Source organism: Podarcis filfolensis (genome assembly GCF_964270895.1).
Source record: "Podarcis filfolensis genome assembly, chromosome: W".
NCBI lineage: Eukaryota > Metazoa > Chordata > Lepidosauria > Squamata > Lacertidae > Podarcis > Podarcis filfolensis.
Genome location: NC_139619.1, coordinates 3,205,546 through 3,217,378, shown reverse-complemented (window position 1 = coordinate 3,217,378; position 11,833 = coordinate 3,205,546). Strand labels below are relative to the sequence as shown.

The 11,833-nt window shown below is 41.6% G+C and overlaps 1 protein-coding gene across 1 annotated transcript; it reads left to right on the top strand.

The window, feature by feature from the left end:
• The first annotated feature begins 1,963 nt into the window (after window positions 1–1,963).
• On the top strand, window positions 1,964–2,767 carry LOC310753922 (transmembrane protein 256 homolog). The gene has a single exon (XM_083595265.1). The coding sequence runs from the start codon at window positions 2,136–2,138 to the stop codon at window positions 2,511–2,513; it is 378 nt and encodes a 125-aa protein (XP_083451391.1). The 5' UTR covers window positions 1,964–2,135; the 3' UTR covers window positions 2,514–2,767.
• Window positions 2,768–11,833: the final 9,066 nt, after the last annotated feature.

The window sequence follows — 11,833 nt, the reverse complement described above, 5'->3', positions numbered from 1 at the left end:
TTCAGAATCTGCAGTTTGATTGCACCCAAATGGCAGAAAATGCAGAGTGCTCTGTCTCGGAGCTGGAAAATCAATAAAAAATTTTGAAAACCCCCCAAAAACATTGAATATCACATTTTCTTTAGGAAAACAAGGAGAACAGGGGATTAACCTCATGCTCTGAAAAGGCTGCAAAACAAAGATCACGCTGAGGTTTTTTTCTGTCTGATATGACTGGCATTCCTATCAAAGCCCTGGCCAGCCTCTGGAACATCTGAATGGCTCAGGCTTTTGACATGATCACTTCTGAGCATCCTCTCCCACTTGACTCCTTGGTCTACTGCAGAACTTAGGGAAAGGAAACAAGTTGAAAGATGGAGGAAAGATCTGGCTGCATACAACTGAACAGTGGTGTGGGCTCATCATTAAGCATACATAGTGGTATTGAAGATAGCAGTATACTCAGCTACAAGTGATCGCTAATGAAGAAGAAAGACAGTCCGACTCAAGGAGGTGGTGGAACCAATGGTAGCTATGTGTAAGCACTGTGACTTGTTTGCAAAGCATTTTGAGGATAAAACCACTTGCATCCGCTGGGATCTTGACTCTGCTGTTATAGCAGATGAGTCTCATGGGTGTCCAGAGCACTGTCTAGTCCTGTTGTGTTGGATAATTTTCAGATAGTAAGGCTTGAGGATGTGGACAAGGTGTTTGTATTAGTCAGGGCAACGACTTGTGCTTCGGACTCTTGCCCTTCTTGGCTGATAAAAAGTAGCGGGGGTGGTGGTAATTGACTGGGCCAGGAAGAGTGTTCCTATTTCCATCTGAAATGCAGGAGGGCATAACATTCTGATCCAAGTTTCATTCAGAAAACATTATCCATAATATCAGCAGCAGGCTGCTGCAGTCAAATTGGCCAGTCAGAATGGAAAATCCTATTTTAACAAAACCAATAAAAGAGAGCGGCAATACTATTTTCTTGTTTCCCTTGTTCAACTACAATTCCATAAAACAGTGGATTTGTAGGTTCTCATTAATAAAAAATAAATAAAGGGTGTGAGGGGTGGGTGGGATCGATGTGCCTATACTTCTTAATTCCACCCCTGGGCCTTTTCTAGACTGAAAATAGTGTTAATTTGTTCCCCTTCCACTGCTGTAAATATTGCTCCCTTAGAAAATAAGTGATTTATTTGACTGGAACAAAATCCATCTTGTGTCTCCAAGTGGTTTAGGGTTGTATGATCTATGTCTGGATTGGCCCACTTAATGCTATTTATTGCTCTATGAATGATATTAAGATGGATTTCTTAACTCTGGTGGAATTACTTTTTCTTCTTTTGTGCAATTTTTACTTGCCATAGCAAACAAGACTTTGTCCATGTACCCATATAAAATAACTATTATCGTTCTTTTCCTCTGCATTTTTAAAGCATAAATATTATTGGCTCTGAGGCAACAATGACAGAATGTGCTGACATCAGAAAAATGCCAGAAGTAAAATGTATAGGGCATATTGAGAGATGGGTGGCAAAGCTGTGCATATGCTTTGTCCTCCCCAGCAGTATATATTGTGGGAGAGTAGCTAGAGGAAGCAGAGAAAAGCTCCAACCAGTATTATTTTTTCTATTATTTTTTTTTAATTTTGGAGTTTGCTTCTTTATTTTAAATTCAGTTTGTAAAGGTCCCTTTAGAAACGAAAAGATACAAACACAAGTTAAGCACACAGTTTGCTTTTAGTTCAACACTTTCTTCATCCATCAATTTTACCCAAAATCACAAAAGTAATATTACAAAGCTTTCACAGTGCACGTTTACATATTCTGCATATACATCTAGTCACTCTTCAAACAATGCATTTCCATTGAATTTGGCTTAAAAAACAACAACACAGCCCCTACAGCAGGCTGGAAATATATAACGTTTTAAACCAATGTGTTTTTCCTCTTAAAAAAAGAAAATATATTACTTGGAAAGAAGCCCATATTGCACTAATTCCCAAACAAGACACGGACATAAGGCAGGTGAAAAATTATAGGCCAATCTCGCTCCTAAATAATGATTACAAATTATTTGCCAGTCTATTGGCCAATAGACTTAAAAATGTATTTGGAGAGGAGATTGGAAAGAACCAAACTGGATTTCTACCTGGCAGACAGATGAAGGACAGTGTTAGAAATATAATTGATATGGCGGGCGCCGGGGCGTTTTACCGACGGCTCGTTGCGCTGAGCGGGGCTGCGGCCGTCGGGGCGGGCGCCTACGGGGCTCACGATTTCCGCCGCAGCGACCGAGATGACGACTTGAAAGAGCTCTACGAGATGGCCAACAAATACCACTTCCTCCACAGCCTGGCCCTCCTGGCTGTGCCCCACTGCCGCTATCCCATGATGGCCGGCAGCATCCTGTCTCTGGGCATGGGGATGTTCTCTGGCGCCCTGTATTACCACGCCGTGACAGGGGACCCGATCCTGACCAAGGCAGCCCCGTATGGTGGTTCCCTCCTCATCCTCGGCTGGATCGCCATGGCCCCTTGACACCCCGTTCTGTCCCCATGTGGCCCCCATCTCCCAACGCCAGGGTAGCCAGCCCTGCCCCTCCCTCCTCCCTTAGGCTAGCCAGAAGGGAGCCCTAGGAGAGGAGAGATTTCCAAATGTCAGAGTGGGATCCCTTGAGGTCTTTAGGCCGCCCCGAATGCATCTCTATCCTGCATCTTGGAATTCCCCGAATGCCGAATCCCTTTTAAAAAAGCCAAGATCCTTCCCCCCCCAAAAAAAATAAATTGCAACCAGATTTGAATTTGCGATGGAGGCCTCGAAATGCAATGTCTGATCGGTGCTTTTCATTTTTTTTTTTAAATAATATTTATTACTTTTATAGATTACAAAAAGGGAAAAGGAAAAAAAATAAAAGAAGACGACAAAGGAGAAAAAGCAAAAGAGAAAAAAACAATACAAAACAGTACATAGACAATGCAAAACACAACCTAAACTCAAAACTAAACACATTAAACTAAACTAAACTAAACCCACTCCCTAACCTTAACCCTAAATAAAACAAAACAAAAACAATTTAAAAACATACATCCTCCCTTTTCTGTACTCTATCTTTCATTCCCTTGTTTCCTCGACCTCCTCTCACCTCCCTTTTTGTATTCCACTTCTATTAATTGTTTCAGCAAATCCTTTCCATCTTTCTCCATTTTCTATCATATTGTAAATAACATATTTTTTACCTTATTTTTCATTAAAACTAAAATACTTCTATACGCTTAACTCCTTATAATATTTCTGCTAAGCCCATAAAAAAATCATTCCACCATTTTTCTATCACTCATTAGTTTTACCATATGTCTATACATAAACTTTAAATTTTTCAATCTTCTTCCACCATCTCCTCTCCCTGGTTTCGGATTCTGCCAGTCCTTTCCGTCAACTCCATAAAGTCCATCAACCTGGTGATCTTATGTCCGAGGCTCTTAACTCTTTTCCAAGACCCTTCTGCAGGTCTTCTTCATTTTCTTTAATGCTAAAGAGCAATTCTCGGGGAAACGCCAACCTATCAATACTTTTCTTCCTTCTGAACAGGTCAGCCAAATTTCCATAGTTGAAGCTAAAGTCCGTAAAGTATTTCAGGACATATTTCAAGATTCCTCCAAATCCAAAGGCCCCCAAAACTTCAATCTCCTCCACGCCCAAGTCCATGTCCCAAAAGTCCGTTAATCCCTGCATAGAGGGATCTTTCCAACTTTCCTTCTTCAGTCCAAGCCGGGATCCAATCCTCAAAGTCTGACTTTTCCTAGATTCAGTCATAAAAGGCCTCAACTTATAGTCCTCAATTTGCTTCTGTAAAGCCACGGATCCCGCTTGTATTACTTTATGTTCAACAACAGCAGCTTTCTCCTTCTCCTCCTTCTCCTCCACCATTTGTCCTGCCAAAGTGGGTTCCTGTACCAAGTCCTGAATTATTTCTGTGTTGGTGTTCGCTTTTTGACTCAAATTAGTCACTTTCTGTTCCAAATTATCAACTTTAAAAGTCATGTCATCCATCTTCTTGTGAAGCTGTCCCAGCGAACAGCTTATCTTACATAAAAGAGTCACAATGGCCTCTCCTGTCAACATTTTTAAATGTTCCAAGGTCAATCTCTGGTTCTCAGAATCCTTATCTGCAGCTGGAAATCCCCCGGTTACACTCCTGTAACAGTTTCAAAAGCTCCCTCTAGAGGGAAACAGTCTCCACTTGTATCAGTTCTTTCAGGCACAACTCAAACATTACTGATCGGTGCTTTTCGGTTGCTGTTTTTTAACTTAATAAATGATGAGAGTGATTTCACTTTTTTAAAAACCCACGCACCTTTTTTTCCTGTGGATAAATTTATTCCGTGGGGGGAGCGGGAAGAAAGAAATATAATTGATATAATGGAATATCTGGACTCCAGGAGAGACAAACAAGCCGCCCTAATGTTTCTGGATGCTGAAAAAGAATTTGATAATGTGTCTTGGCATTTTATGAAAAGAAATTTAGAATTTATGGATATCGGTGAAAAACGTTTAAATGGTATTTGGGCTATTTATTCGGAACAATATGCTAAATTGATAGTTCATAATAACTTCACAGACAAAATTGAGATAACAAAGGGAACCAGACAGGGGTGCCCGCTATCGCCATTGTTATTTATAACAATACTAGAGGTCTTGTTGAGGAAAATAGAAGCAACAAAAGAAATAAAGGGGATTGGTGTAGGCTCAAAAGAATATAAGTATAAGGCCTTTGCCGACGACGTTGTCTTGAATTTAGAACAACCTATGTCCAGTGCAATAGAAGCTTTGAAAAAGATTGACGAGTATGGGCAATTAGCAGGCTTTAAGCTCAACAAAAATAGGACAAAAATATTAACTAAAAATTTGGACAGTAAAGAAATAGGAGAACTACAACAAAAGACAGGTATGTCGATAGAAAAAAAGGTAAAATACCTAGAGTCTGGCTCACATCTAAGAACATAAACCTCTTTAAAGACAACTATGAAAAGGTGTGGAATGAAGTGAAGAGAGATCAGGAGATATGGACTAGAATGAAATTATCAATGATGGGTAGAATCTCAACTATCAAAATGAACGTGTTACTGAGACTGTTGTTTAGATTTCAGACAATTCCGGTTATCAGTGGAACAAAACAATTTAATGTATGGCAAAGAAGATTGTCTAAATTTATCTAGCAGGTTAAAAAGCCAAGAATTGAGTATAAAATATGGACAGATGCAAAAGAAGGAGGCGGTTTTTCCCTGCCAGATCTAAAAATTTACTATGAGGCGGCGTGTTTTTGTTGGTTGAGAGAATGTCCTAGGCGCTGAGGTTTTACCCACAGCGCCACCCAGGATAACCTTAGATAATTCAGATGTATTGGATTTGACAACAGATTCGCGTGGCATGCCTACCTGTGGTCAGAATGGTCAGAATGCACAGAGGGTTTTTGAACCATACTATTAGAAAATCATTGTATGAGGTGTGGAGCAGACATAAAACATTATTGGAATGCAAAACTCCGAGGTGGCTCTCACCTCTGGAGGCTTTTGCAGTCAAAAAAATAAATAAATATGGGAACTGAATGGGTGACATACAAAGACTTGCTGATGTAAGTGATAATAAAATAAAGTTAAAGACATTCGAAGAACTAAGAGGAAAGGTAACTGATTGTTACAAGATGTGTTTAGAGAGGATAATAAAAGAAACAGATTTGGAAGTAACAAATCTAAATTGGAGACAGAATTGCTGGGTAGTAAAATGAAAATACTGTCGAAAATGTATCAGTTACTACTGGAGTGGCACACAAAGGATGAAGAGGTAAAAAGTGTTATGATTAGGTGGGCCCAGGATTTGGGGCACAATATTGATTTTAAAAGGTGGGGAAAACTGTGGACCGAAACAATTCACAGCATGTGTGTCACTCAAAGAAAATATATTTAAGATGATGTATCGATGGTATATTAGACATGCCAAACTTGCTAAGATGTATAGAAATCAAGACAAAAATTGTTGGAAGTGTAAGGAGAAGGAGGGGAACTTCCTCCATCTGTGGTGGACTTGTTCTAAAGTGAAAGCCTTCTGGGACATAATATACGAGTTAAAAAAGGTTTTGAAATATAATTTTAATAAAAACCAGAGGCATTTCTATTAGGCTTAATTGGTGAGGAAATACATAAAAGTGATGTAAACATGTTTATGTATGCCACAATGGCTGCAAGGACACTTCTGGCTCAGAAATGGAAGCAGCAGGAACTTCCAACACTGGAAGACTGGCAGGTCAAGATGATGGAGTTCGAAGACATAATCCGGAATCAGCGTGACGAACTGTTTCCAAAGGACTGGAACACATTTATGAAAGAAAATTGTAAACATTTGAAAACGTTTGTAGGCTTGAATTGAAATGTTTTGTAATGTAACTATAAGGAACTGATTTACCGATAATAAGGTGAAATATTATAATTTGACAAAGGGTAAATAAGTGCTTATAGAAATGCGAAGAATATGGAAAGTTATGTGGAAGTCAGAAAGAGGGAGAGCAGGAGGTCGATGCTCTTACAGAGTAATATATTAAGTCATAGAATTATGTAACAAAATGTGAATATGATTTAATGGAAAACTCATAAAGTTCATAAAGTTCACAAAACTGATTCCTAGTATACAACTGAAAGCAGAAATGGGGCACTTTTCCCTTTTGCTTTGCTGCAGATATGCATGCTATTTTACCATAGCTCACAGAATGGCATGATGGCACCTTTTTACTACATATGTGAATTATTTAAAAAACCTGTTACTCGTTGAAATGTTGTCTGGTCAATATATTTCAGCTTCATGTTTTGTTACGCGTTTAATATTTTTTCTATTTTTAAAAAAGTGCCAGAATTCACGAACACTTCCCTTGTTCTCTAATGGTGCCCACCTGAGAGGTGCTGGATCTGTTCAAGCAAGTTCCAGCTGAGAAAAAGCCCTGGTTCTAACTTGCCTAAGTGGGGAAAGTTGGCATTACTACAGTGAGTGAACAGATGCAAGAAGCAGCATCCTTTGGCCATAGAGCACCAATGCCAGGGAAATTGAAGAGAGTCAGGGCAAACTTAGTTGCCTGACAGCATGAGTGAAACTAACTCTGCAGACAGGCATATAGGACTGGGGAGTGTGCTAGGAACTAAGAAATACAAAACACAACCTTTTTTGTGCTTAGGAAATATGCGCAAAAATCAACGGTAGCTCCTCTGGTGAATTTCCTGAATTAAAATCTCTTTCTGTCTCTTTTAAATTCTTTCCAAACCCATCTCCTATTTGGGAGTGAGCCTGGATCATTAATGTTCCAGGTAATGAGAGGCCTTGGTGAGTGCGTTAAAGGAAGATTGGGACTCGTATCATATAATGATATCATATAACATTGGACAACATTACTTTTTACCAATATGAAATTCAGTGCAACATACCATCCGCTTGGCCAGAAAAGTCAACAAATGTGTCATTGGCACAGCGTCCAATCGGAAGTGAGGGCGGTGGAGGCGTCTGGTCTTTCTGCTTCTCTTTGGTCTTAAGAAGCGGCCATGGATAGCGACCCAATTCTTATTCTCTTGCTTTTTGAATCTTGAAAAATATGTACATTAGGGGGGAAAGTATCAATTTCTTTTCTGAAATTTCAAACCGCTGCTGCTGCTGCTGCTGCTGCTGCCCAGGACTGACCTGCTGATAGCTTGAAGGGCCCTGCCCTGCTTCTCTTTACCTGGGTTGTGGTGGGGCCTGACAGGCTCAGTAAAGGACTGCTGCTCGACAACTCTGACCCCCCCCTGCAAAATGGGTAGATCACTGCCAGCCCCTGCCAAAGGATTTTATGCAGTGATCATTACAGACCCCATACATAATTCCTGTATACGTCTACCCCTGTAAAATCAACAATCTTCCTCAATACAATTTCATCCTCTTCATATTAATTTGGGGTCAGTCAAGCAAATCTTTCAAACATCACCACCACCATCTAATTGGGGTTTGTGTGACCCCAGCATCAGACTGGTAAAGCAGCTTCTACTTAAATAAAAGTAAAATTATCACACAATATCTTGAACGGGAAAGGTACCTGCATCCTTTTCAGATCCAAATAATAAAGCTGCATATGGTGTCATACAAAGGACCCCAAATCAAAAGGTTAGTTAAAGAGCCATTGAGAGGCAGGAGACAAACTATATAGAGAGTCTTGCTGTTTGCATTATTAGCTGCTTGTGTGCTTGTTCATGGCAGTCATGTTTTCAAGGTGCTCTTCAATCTGACGGATAGAAACGTTATTTTAAAAACAAATTTAAAAGCTGGGCATTCGATCCATTTTCACTATGAAGTCTCCCAATTTTTGCCTTCAACCATCCTCTAAAATTGAAACGCTCTCAAAAGCTTCACTAAGAGTTGACATCCTTGTGTGTGACATCTCGTTACACTGGCAGTTTCTTGAGCATCCAGCAAGACTAGAAAAGAACTCAGCTTATGTTGACACAAAACAGCATGATGAATTGTGACACACAAACACACACACATCTGTATCCCCCCCCCCACCCACACACTATGTATTATTTTTCCCTGTGGTGGAATAATTACAATTCTTCTACCTGCACCAGGAATGGAGAATCTTTGGTCCTCTGGAAGCCAGTCCCCATCCAGTTCCCATCATCCTTGACCACTGGCCATGCTGCCTAGGGAAGATTGGGGATATTGTTTAGCAACATCTAGATGGGCCTACAGGTCCCCCATCCCTACAGTAGACATTTCCATTCTTCACCCAATGATAGGTATATTCACTGCTTCACTGTCACTAGTGAACCCACCGTGAAAAAAATGTTTTATGCTAAAGGCATCCTTAGCATTCTTTCACTACAAAATGCAAGTCATATAAAGGAGCTTGTTTTTCAGGCAAGGAAAGAGCACCGAAAAGAACATACCTATGGAGTGCATTACCAAAATACATCCCAGCAGGTATAAACTGAATGGAGAAATTTAAAAAGATCACTTTGTTTGGATCACAGAAGCAAATACATGCTTTCTATTCAAAGTTCCTGTTTAATGGCTAAAATTTGCCAGTTTTCAAGAATTCCACAGCAGGAAAGTTAGCAAGGAAGGGAGCAAACTAATATATTTCTCCTTAAACAAGAAAACATTGAAATAAAAAGGAGTACTCATTAGCATGGCACGGTACAGAGCCAACAATATTCCCATTATTGCTTATTATTACTATTACCGAGACTCTTTTCAAAAATAGATTAGAGGTTTGGAAGAAACTCAGCTGACAAAGGAATTGTGAGAAGCAGAAAACTCCATCATTGTACCCATTATTTGCTTTAAAGGAAAACTAAGCACCTCTAAGTAATCATCAGGTATACTTTATTCATCAGCACTAACTATATATGAAGCATCCAAGTATGAAACTAAGGCATTAATAATGGAAAAACTAACTCTAAGAGAATGGTTTTCAGGACTTTTTTTCCCCTCAGCCCAAATTTGCCTAAGTCTGCAGCCCAACAAATTCTCAGGATCGTTTTACAAACATTTACCTTTACTGCACACTGTTTATGGTTTCTTGCTCCAGTCCTTCCCACTGTAGCCCTCACAGGAGAGGATCCTCTCGGTGTTTTTTGTGGGCTTTATCCTGCTGCATGGGTCCTCCTACCACCTCAAGAGGGCTCAGCTTTCACAATGGCAGAAGTGGCTCTTTTCAGGTGTAGCCTATCAGAAGGCAGAAGAGGCACATTTCCCAGATACACTCAGTAGAGGACCAGACCTCCTTGGACAGAGACCTTTTCCGTGGCACAGGAGCGTCCTGGATAAAGCCTATTTGCACAGACATCTTTAACGCCTGCTTGGCCTTGTCAGTTAATAGCGCAGTTTACTTTGCTACTGTTTACTTTGCTACTCCTACTCCTACTTGAAGAACTATGCCAAGGAAGCCAACGACAAACTGTTTGGTGTTGATGGGTCACTATTGGAGAGGTAGCTCAAAGCTTAGGTGGTGTACCCCCAGATTTTTGAAGAAAAATTCAGTGGTGCATCCCGGGGTATCAGCCCACGTGTAGTTCAGATTCTGCAGTTTGATTGCACCCACATGGCAGAAAATGCAGAGTGCTCTGTCTCGGAGCTGGAAAATCAATAAAAAAATTTGAAAACCCCCCAAAAACATTGAAAATCTCATTTTCTTTAGGAAAGCAAGGAGAACAGGGGATTAACCTCATGCTCTGAAAAGGCTGCAAAACAAAGATCATGCATAAATTGTGCCTAAGTGAAGTGAAGGCCCAAGAAAGGTGTTGATCATGATGTGAGCTGCGCACAGGTGGTCTGAAGCGAGCGAGCGAGCTACCACCATTCCTGTGGAGCCTCTTTTTATTAAGACAAATATGCAAGCCAGGCAAAGACATTTTTGGGCTGTGACCTTTACACATCTTCCGTCCCGATATCGTGGGGTGGTACTAAGCTATTTTGGCACCTGTTCCACAGCGTCATTTTCCCCTTGCACAGTGTATGACGTAGGAGACAAAAGTCTCGTGGAAAAGGATTACAGACAGGACACCGCAAACTGCTGAGATCGCAAAAGGTCATGCAGAGGTGGAACGATGTACCAGACAGCTGTGGCTTGTCTGCGGGGGGGGGGGGGGTTCCCTGCACCCCAGGGTCACGCGTGCAGGCAGACTGTGGCTGCCTGCTGGTGGGGAAGTGTGCTCCCTCCGGACCCCACTCCCCACTCCGCGATATCCCTACATCTAAGGAAGGTTCTAAACAGCTGAGGGGTGTAGGTTGGTCCTGCTGCTAGTACCCTTCTGGCTTTTAAGAGCCGCAAAACTGCCGCAACAACCGCAACAAACGAGGGTTGTTTAAAAGATAGGGAATATAGAATGCAAAATGGTTGACAATTCAGACTGCCTGCTCTGGTCCAGTCCTGTACTGACAGTACCTTCCCAGAGTATGATATTGTGATGTTTCCTACATCTCAGCCGTTCAAACAGTGGCTTGGGTGGGTGGCACCAGTCGCAGATAAAGTGCCTTTGCCCATGCAAGTGGGAGTTGGCCCCCTTCACACCTTTTGGACTTGGGAGCTTTTGGTGTGTTAAAAGGTCATTGTCCGCCTAGTCATAGGAGGCGATAGCAGTGGGGCAGCTACAAGAATTCTTGGAAAACAGAGATGATTTAAATCCATGCCCATCTGGGTTCAATCCTGGCCGAAGAACTGAGTCAGTCTTGGTCGCCCTGATGGATGACCTTTGCAGACAGCTGCCTATGAAAATCTAAGGGTTATGAGAATCGGAGGCAGTGTATCTTTACTTAGTTGCTTCCATTTTAAGGGGGGAAGAGAAGCATGCATGTGTGAAAAACAATGTTGTCGAATGAAATTTGATATTGTGTCACAGATGTTTGAAGAAAAATTCAGTGGTGCATCCCGGGGTATCAGCCCATGTACCCTTAGACGGCATGAACACAACATGGGGTGTGCTGAAATTGCATGACCCCAGGGAATTTGGGGGGGGCACTTCAACATTTTGGGGCCCTCAGCCGATGCCCCCTTAGATGCCACAAGAACACCATGTGGTGTGCTGAAACTGCATGACCACAGGGAATTTGAGGGGGCCCTTCAACATTTTGGGGGCCCTCAACCCATGTCCCCCTAGATGGCACAAGAACACCATGTGGTGTGCTGAAATTGCATGACATGACCCTAGGGAATTTTGAGGGGGGCCCTTCAACATTTTGGGGGCCCTCAGCCCATGTCCCCCTAGACGGCATGAGCACAACATGGGGTGTGCTGAAATTGCATGACATGACCCTAGGGAATTTTGAGGGGGGCCCTTCAACATTTT

Bases quoted from the DNA above. Each gene is read 5' to 3' on its own strand.
- LOC310753922 (XM_083595265.1), top strand. From the start codon at position 2,136: ATGAAGGACAGTGTTAGAAATATAATTGATATGGCGGGCGCCGGGGCG.